General features: G+C 32.9%; 1 protein-coding gene across 2 annotated transcripts in view; it reads left to right on the top strand.

The window, feature by feature from the left end:
* Positions 1-431: 431 nt before the first annotated feature.
* The window catches only part of LOC127709188 (RING finger protein unkempt homolog), a 49915-nt gene continuing 41446 nt past the window's right edge, over positions 432-8900 (top strand). The window contains exons 1-3 of one of the 2 annotated variants that reach the window (XM_052214585.1): positions 432-523; positions 613-822; positions 1994-2295. In XM_052214585.1, coding sequence (XP_052070545.1) covers positions 438-523; positions 613-822; positions 1994-2295 — 598 coding nt within the window. In that variant the 5' untranslated portion in view covers positions 432-437. Of the gene's footprint in view, positions 524-612; positions 823-1499; positions 1668-1993; positions 2296-8900 lie in introns of those variants that run through there. The other variant, XM_052214586.1, reaches the window with a different exon arrangement.

Here is an 8900-nt window from a genome sequence, read left to right as displayed (position 1 = left end):
ATTGAACCAAATTTGCTGCTTAAAGGGAATTAGTATTTCACTTTATCACTTTCATTAACGATTGAACAAACAAAAAAAATCATATTTTTATTTTTTTATATGTTGTAGCTAATGCCCCTTTAAGTTTTCTAGTGTGATTAAAAATGGATAGGGAAAGTTATATGCAAGATATAGTCCTAGGCTTTCTCCAGAACAGAAACAAAATATAAACTAAATAAAGGGAAAAATAGTGTGTTCAATATTTGAATATGCGTCAAAAAGATATTGCAAGTTCACATCTTTTTTAACTCATTTACGCTTCATTCCGTAAAGCACGTTTGTTTGTTTATTTACTTTCACAGTTTGACAGGTGCGCGCATAAAAACAATAACTTTTGGCACGTGTCTTCAATTATCCAATCGGAAAAGCCTTAACTTCGCGAATCTGCGCGAGTAAGAATGCGCAATGAAACATTATTGACAACAAAAATGCCGTCTGAAAGCCCGGTGGTTGCTGCTCAAACTGAGAAACCACAGCATTATTTGTGAGTAAATGATTCATATTATCACACTGACAGCTAGTATGTCTTTCTGTTTATTATTACATGGTCAAAATGTCATCGATATTTTGCAGGTATTTGAAGGAATTTCGAACACAGCAATGTCCTCTTTTTCTGCAACACAAATGCACTCAACACCGACCCTTTACCTGTTTCCACTGGCATTTTCTTAATCAACGAAGACGAAGACCTGTTAGAAAACGCGATGGAACGTTCAATTACAGTCCTGATGTCTACTGTACAAAATATGACGAGACAAATGGAGCCTGTCCAGATGGTGATGAGTAAGTAAATAGAGAACTGTCAAAATTATATCAAAATGTTTAAATTTTGGTGGGAAACCCAGGGGAAAATTCTAAACCTGCTTTTACTTTTTAAACTTAAGAATAAGAACATGACAGCTGATTAAGTTGAATCATTCGTCAACACCAGTCAATTTTATAACAAGTGCATGAAATTGCAAACCGCTTATTCAGCAATAAAAGGTTTTAATTATGGCATAACATGTTGTAAACAAATATGGCGGACGTCTATTTACATCTCCGTCATTGTTTGAAAAACTAAGCTCTGATCTATTGAATGAAACAGTACTTGACTTTTAGTAGTGTAGAGTATTATTCTAGCCTTTTAACAATGCTATTATTGCAAGCTTTGTTTATAAGAATGTCGATAAAATTGAATAAACGATAGTTAGAATTAGAATATCAGATTGCATCCTTTGTTAAACACATAATTTTTAAATGAATGAAAAATCTACAAATTGATTTTGCAAAAGCTCTTGATTTTTTATTTAAAACAGTGATTTAAGAAATGATAAGTTGTCATGATTATAGGAATGTGGTTGACTTAGTTTTGATATAATATAACACAATAAATTACTGAATCAGCTGGTTACAATTGACATGCGTAGATGTTATTTGGAAGAATTTTTCTTGGCCTTGACCCAGATTTTATTTATAGAAACTGTTTACAAGTTCAGAATCAATATAAAGGAAATAATGATAATTGTAATCAGGTCTTTCTGTTGATGAGGAGAATGTATAATTAATGTTAAAAAAGTAATGCATTTGGAAGAGGTGATATTCATGTATAATGAGATTTGTAGCTAGACTTTAGTTATGACAGACAGGTAATTAACAGTAACTTATCTTCAATTCTATCATGCTTCTTTTGAAGAGTTCATAGAAATATTTTTAAAAAGAAAGGTATATTTGTGCTTTATATATTGTAGGTATGCTTATAAATTGCATTGCATTTCATTTAATGTTATATATTTTAAACTTAGAGTCAGATCATGTACAACTGTCATGTGTACCTTTAGAATGGAAACTTTGGTTTTATATATAATAGTAGAATTTCCTGTTCTGTCATTTTCACTTTGGTAACTTACAACAAACTATTTATTATTTTATTGGAATATATTTAATTCTTAAATGTTTATTTTATGTTTTACAGGTGCCCTTATTTACACAGAACTGCAGGAGATACAGAAAGACGTTATCATCTTCGGTATTACAAGACTGGTACATGTGTTTATGAGACAGATAGCAAAGGAAATTGTGTGAAGAATGGCCCCCATTGTGCCTTTGCACATGGTGCCCATGATTTGAGGCCACCCATTTATGATGTACGCGAATTACAAGCCATTGATACCATAAATATTAGTTGTGATAAGAGTTCTAATGCTAGTTCTATATCAGGAACACCAAGTAGTTTAGAAAAGGATAAAATTTTAGCTGAAGATCCTAGATGGAATGGTAAGTGCTAATGAAACAATTATTTACACTTGGTACATATTTTGAATTAAAATTTACAATTGATTATACTTGACATTAATATTTGTCAATTTTTTTTTATCCACATCACAATAATTTTTGTTCCAGTGTTGTTGAATTTTATGAACACGTGGGGCAATTTAATCTTGATGTGGATAGGGTTTGGATTCTTTTAAATGCAAGGTTTGTTGTTTTAAGAACCTGAAGTCTATAAGTAAATTGGGTTAAACCTCAAGTTCACCCCTGGATCATGTACATTGTATACAGGACAAATGATTCTGCAACAGTGTTGCAGAGACAACTGTGTTCAGCCTTTGTTTATAGTGACAGACAGAAATTAACGAAAACCAATGAATAAAAGGGACATAGAGAATGTTGGAAGGATAAACATCTTTGTGGGCGCTCAACCCTCCTCTTACCTGGGACAGTTGTACACATAACAGTGCTATAAAAATCAGTTGACAAATAAAACGATGCCATCATGGTAGTGTGTCGTCATACATGAGGTCAATGGAAATCCCTGAATTAGTATTCTGATTTAAGTCATTTTGTTTAGAGCAGAAGATTTAAATGGTAACTTAAGGCTTTGATAAGGTTAGAATATTTACTTTTATTTGTATAGTACCAAAATAAATATTAGAAATTTCATTTTTGTCCTTTCTGTTACAATAAATATTGATTTTGCCAGAACTGTGGACTTCTTTCTTAAAATCATGTGTCCCTGTTTTCATCTGTAAAAATTTTTAGTCAGAACCCTGGAATAGTACAAGTTTTACAAATGTTTGAAATAAATGAAATTAAAACAAAAAGGATGAGTGATGACAAAACATCCACATGATGCAATTGCAATGCATCATAAAATTGTAACTTAAATCAGTTCTCCCTTTAGATTGTTAAATACACTTTATTAATTTTGTGTTTCTCAGTGCTTTTCTGGATTAAACTTTATCATGAGCAATGAAACCCGAACATTCGAAAGCCAAGAATGTATAAGACCTTAACACCTATACATGTATATAGGACAAATGATTCTTCAACAGTGTTGCTTAGACAACTGTGTACAACCTTGTAGATACAGTGACTGAATTTTCTATTTTCTTGTAGTTTTAAAGATGTCCTTGGAGCTGTTTGTTACTGATAAGTACATGTACTATGCCTTTAATATGGATTAAAAAAATCCTTGGAATATATGTACATTTCCCACATTCTACCATCCATTTTTCAAGTGGGTTGGTGGAATGATAAAATTGCTAAATGGTGTCACTTTGTGGATGTAAGCAACTACATGTATAGGTCACTACTTTCCAGTATGTTCTTTTTGACCAGGCCTGATATGGTGGTGTTGCATCTTGCAAAGTCTATTAAATATTTTGCGAAGAATTCCGCTCAAGTGTGCTAGGGGCTGTGCATGTACTGATTGTGTGTCATGGATGGATACCCCATAACTGTTTGTTTTTATACGCCCATTTACGGGACGTACATGTATTATGGTATACCGTTGTCCGTCGTCAACATGTCGGACATTAACTCAAAAGCGCTTTAACCAATTTGCATAAAATTTTGGTGAATTGTTAATATCTATTGACGTGAGCTCCCTTTCCTTTTTTATAAATTTTAGATTTTACATTTCCGAGTTATGGGGTTTTATTCATTAAAAAAAGGGGGTTTTTCCAGTTTTCGGACAATAACTCAAGAATGCTTTCAACAACTTGCAAGAAATTTTTGTTAATTGTTTATATCTATTGACATGAGCTCCCTTTTGATTTTTATAAATTTTAGATTTTACATTTCCAGGTTACGGGGTTTTATTCATAAAAAAAGGGGGATTTTCCAGTTTTAGGATAATAACTCAAAGATGCTTTCAGCAGTTCTCATGAAACTTTGATGAATTGTTGATATCTATTGATGTAAGCTCCCTTTAGAATTTTATAAATTTTAGATTTTACATTTCCGAGTTATGGGGTTTTATTCATTAAAAAGGGGGGATTTTCCAGTTTTCAGACAATAACTCAAAAATGCTGTCAGCAATTCTCATGAAACTTTGGTGAATTATTTATAGCTATTGATGTAATCTCCCTATTGATTTTCATAAATTTCAAATATGACATTGAGAAGAAATTGAACTTTATTTGTTTATAAAATTGAGAATGGAAATGGGGAATGTGTCAAAGAGACAACAACCCGACCATAGAACAGACAACAGCAGAAGGTCACCAACAGGTCTTCAATGCAGCGAGAAATTCCCGCACCCGGAGGCGTCCTTCAGCTGGCCCCTAAACAAATATATATACTAGTTCAGTGATAATGAACGCCATACTAAACTCCAAATTGTACACAAGAAACTAAAATTAAAAATAATACAAGACTAACAAAGGCTAGAGGCTCCTGACTTGGGACAGGCGCAAAAATGCGGCGGGGTTAAACATGTTTATGAGATCTCAACCCTCCCCCTATACCTCTAGCCAATGTAGAAAAGTAAACGCATAACAATACGCACATTAAAATTCAGTTCAAGAGAAGTCCGAGTCTGATGTCAGAAGATGTAACCAAAGAAAATAAACAAAATGACAATAATACATAAATAACAACAGACTACTAGCAGTTAACTGACATGCCAGCTCCAGACTTCAATTAAACTGATTGAAAGATTATGTCTTCATCATATGAATATCAGGCACAATCCTTCCCGTTAGGGGTTTAGTATCATACCATCATAACATATATGAGAAGAACATAACCCGTGTCATGCCAACAACTGGTTTTTAAATAAATGTGTTTAGTGCCGATGCAAAGACCCTATAAGTGAATCAATATTAACGCCAAAATATGCAATCTTTAATGACCTGACAACAGTATCGTAACTATATCCCTTCTTGATAAGTCTATTTAAAGGTTTTGTTAGTTTCAGAGGTGAATACTGACATTTTTGTGCTTTATAAAGAATATTTCCATAAAAAATTGGATGTGATATACCTGAACGTATAAGAAGTCTGCATGTTGAGCTATACTTACGAATGATGTCCTTATACCGATGATAAAATTTAGTAAATGTTTTGACTAGTTTGTGATATCGAAAACCCTGGTGTAATAATTTTTCAGTAATACATAAATTTCTCTCGTTAAAATCTAAAACATTGTTACATACACGAGCGAATCGTACAAGTTGAGATATATAAACACCGTAAGATGGTGACAAGGGAACGTCACCATCTAAAAATGGATAATTAACGATAGGAAATGAAAAATCATCTCTTTTATCATATATTTTAGTATTAAGCTTTCCGTTAATGATATAGATATCAAGATCGAGGAAAGGGCAGTGGTCATTGTTAGTATTAGCTTTATTTAAAGTAAGTTCAACAGGATAAATTTCTTTAGTATACATACTGAAGTCGTCATTATTGAGAGCCAAAATATCATCCAAATATCTAAAAGTATTATTAAATTTGTGTATCAGATGTTGTTTCGATGGGTCTTTACTGATTTTTGTCATAAATTGTAACTCATAGCAATACAAAAAAAGGTCCGCAATAAGTGGTGCACAGTTAGTCCCCATTGGAATTCCGATAACCTGACGATATACGGAATCTCCAAAGCGAACAAAAATGTTATCTAGTAAAAATTCAAGGGCATATATAGTATCAAAGCATGTCCAATTGACATAGTTTTTTTGTTTATTGCTACTAAAAAATGACCTAAAAGAGTTTGAACATATATATTCACATTCTGACTTTTTAAATGCCCATTTAATTAGGTGTGTGAATTTTTTCTTAATGAGAATGTGAGGCAATGTGGTATATAGGGTAGAAAAATCAAAACTTTGAACAGATTCAAAATCACCAATATATGCATGCAATTTATCAAGTACTTCCAACGAGTTCTTGACACTCCAAAAGTAATTAATTCCACTATTTTCGAAGGCCTTATTTGAACAATTTATTATCAGGTTTTTGATTGTACCAAGTGTACTGGTAAGAAGAATAGACAATTTAGTAGTGGAACAATGGCTTGAAGACGAAATGAATCTATATTTGTAAGGTATTTTGTGTAGCTTCGGAAGCCAATACATAGTTGGGACTTTCATTGTATTTGGTTCTGCTTGTAAAGCGGTAGCTAAAAGTTTATGTTTGTTACAGATGTCGTTTTCTGAAAATGGAGTCAGTTGGAATGTTGGTGAATTGGTGATTTCTTTTTTCAGAACCTCAATGTAAAATTTACGTCAAACAATAATAATATTATTAGCAGCTTTATCGGCCGGGACAAAAACAAATTCCTTGGCTAGTTCTTTTAGTTTATGTTTGATACGAGAAATAGGTTTATTGTGGTTATTGTTAAGAGTAAAATGTTCTTTAAAATGTTGAATACGTATATCAACTATGTTCATTACTGATTTAAAAAAAGAGTCCAAAGATTTTTTGTCAGCTTTTTCCCGTTTTATCCATTTCAAACAGTAAGTATGGAGTGAGTCGTGGATGATATTACGACACTCATTCCAATTAATAATTGACGGGGGACGATATTTAGGTCCTTTACTGAGGAATGATTTTAACTCTCGGTCTTGACAAGTCTGACAACAGATTTACTAAGTATTGTGCAACAGCATAGTGTATTGCACAACAGCAAGAAATCTTTAATTGAATATAAATTCAATTCTTATAACCAATTTCAAGTTCTTTGACTACATTTATTCAGAAACCTATAATATGTCAAATATTTAATAACAATCCAAATTCAGACCTGTATCAAGCTTGAATATTGTGTCCATTTCTGTCCCAACTGTTCAGGGTTGGACCTCTGCGGGCGTATCCAGCTGTGCTCAGCGAAGCAGTTTATTTTTTATTTGCCCAAAAAGGGTCTCAAACGATAGTCAAACTCATATGAGTTCAACTTTGCCTAAGTCATGTCTTTGCTGCAATCAGTCATCAACAGTATTAGTCGTGGGCCACCTTTAAATTCTAGAATTCCCTTGAGTCTTGACTAACCTGTACTTCTTGTTTGCAAAAATAATGCAACAATCATGAGTTGTATCCATTTTATCGATTTTGACAACATTATATACCCTGGAATGAGTCTGTCTGTGAGAACAAGTGATTTTCAAAAAAAAATATATATTTTTATAAGTTTTGTGATTTTGTCAGTAAGATTTGTTGGCGTCCCTGTCTACTGAAAGTTCATAAGTCAATGTAAAGTTTTTGTGTTTTGGTCTGTTTTTTCAAATTGTATGGAATAATTGTAAGGTGTACATGTCTGTCTGGCAGGATTTATCTGACCTTGACCTAATTGTCATGGATCTTAATGTTAATTTTGTGTGAAACTTGTAGTAAAACCTTTATCTTTAAGACTTTCAATAATCCATCAATGGTCAGTAAAGCTTGTGTACTCTTGTATGTTCATAATATGATTGTTTTGCTCCATTGTCGTCACATTGAAACAGAATATATACCAATGATGAGAACTGTCTTTATCCCATGGCCCCTTGATTTAGCTTTTGACAACAAAACAGGAAAGTCACTGACCAAAAGGTGACTTTTGAGTCCTGTTACTGATCTTACTGTACAGGGAATGTAGGATCAACAACCGAAGTACAATGTATATATAAATATATCCTACATGTCCTAATTGTTATCTTGACTATTTTATGCACATGTTGCAAGAGACATGCTGTAATGCATAAGTTTTTATTGATTAATTTTTTTTTGGTAATCCTGATTTTAATTGTAATTTAATCAATTACATACATTGTATGTGCATTCATGTTTGTAATGATGTATTTGCAGTAAGAGCATTTTCTCTTCAACATCACTGTTTGCTAAATCTAATGTTAGCAGTACGTTATTCATGCATGGGGCAGGGTATTATCTTTGTCTAGTTTATCATCACCTGTTTAATTTTGTATTCAATCTTTAGTTAAGAATTTTGCTTTAGGGAATACACAACAATGACAGATTACAGAAAGAAGGCTAATTTGATCTTTATAAAACTCTTAGAAAGCAAATTTTTGATTCCATGAAAATATTGTCAGTACTAGTACATGTACTGCATTAGGTGAATAAATAACTGGGTTTTCATGCAATTGGAATGCTGTGAGCTTGGTTGTCATTGACCCGAATAATGTTTCAACATAAATTGCATCATCAATTCAGATGTCAGGCCTTGGTCATGTTAGTCATTAAGCCAGTCCAATGTGCTAGATTAGCTCTTGATTATGTATATATATATTTAAACGTTCCTGTCTGTAATTGTCCACTGGTTACCTATAGGTGTGACACCTGTTATATGACTGCAGAAATCATAATGACATTTGACCCCTTTTGTTTTCCCTTCCACCTGCTGTTGGTATGCTTTGGTTTTGGCTATCCTGAGTGTATAAAATGTATGATGAAAAATATACTTTTGAGGGGACTATTGGGCAAAGGAAATGAAATAACTTAATATGATTCTAATAAAGGCCCTGCATCAAGGATGCAGGCTTCATATACATGTACATGTAATTATACCCCACGCAACGAGTTGCGGAGGATATAATGTTTTTGACCCGTCCGTCTGTACGTCAGTCCTGTTTCTTGTCATCGCAACTCCTCTCAAAC

This window comes from Mytilus californianus, unplaced genomic scaffold (genome assembly GCF_021869535.1).
Source record: "Mytilus californianus isolate M0D057914Y unplaced genomic scaffold, xbMytCali1.0.p SCAF_7, whole genome shotgun sequence".
In the NCBI taxonomy this organism is placed as follows: Eukaryota; Metazoa; Mollusca; class Bivalvia; order Mytilida; family Mytilidae; genus Mytilus; species Mytilus californianus.
The sequence above is the reverse complement of the archived record's forward strand: the minus strand, read 5'-3'. Positions and strand labels throughout refer to the sequence as shown.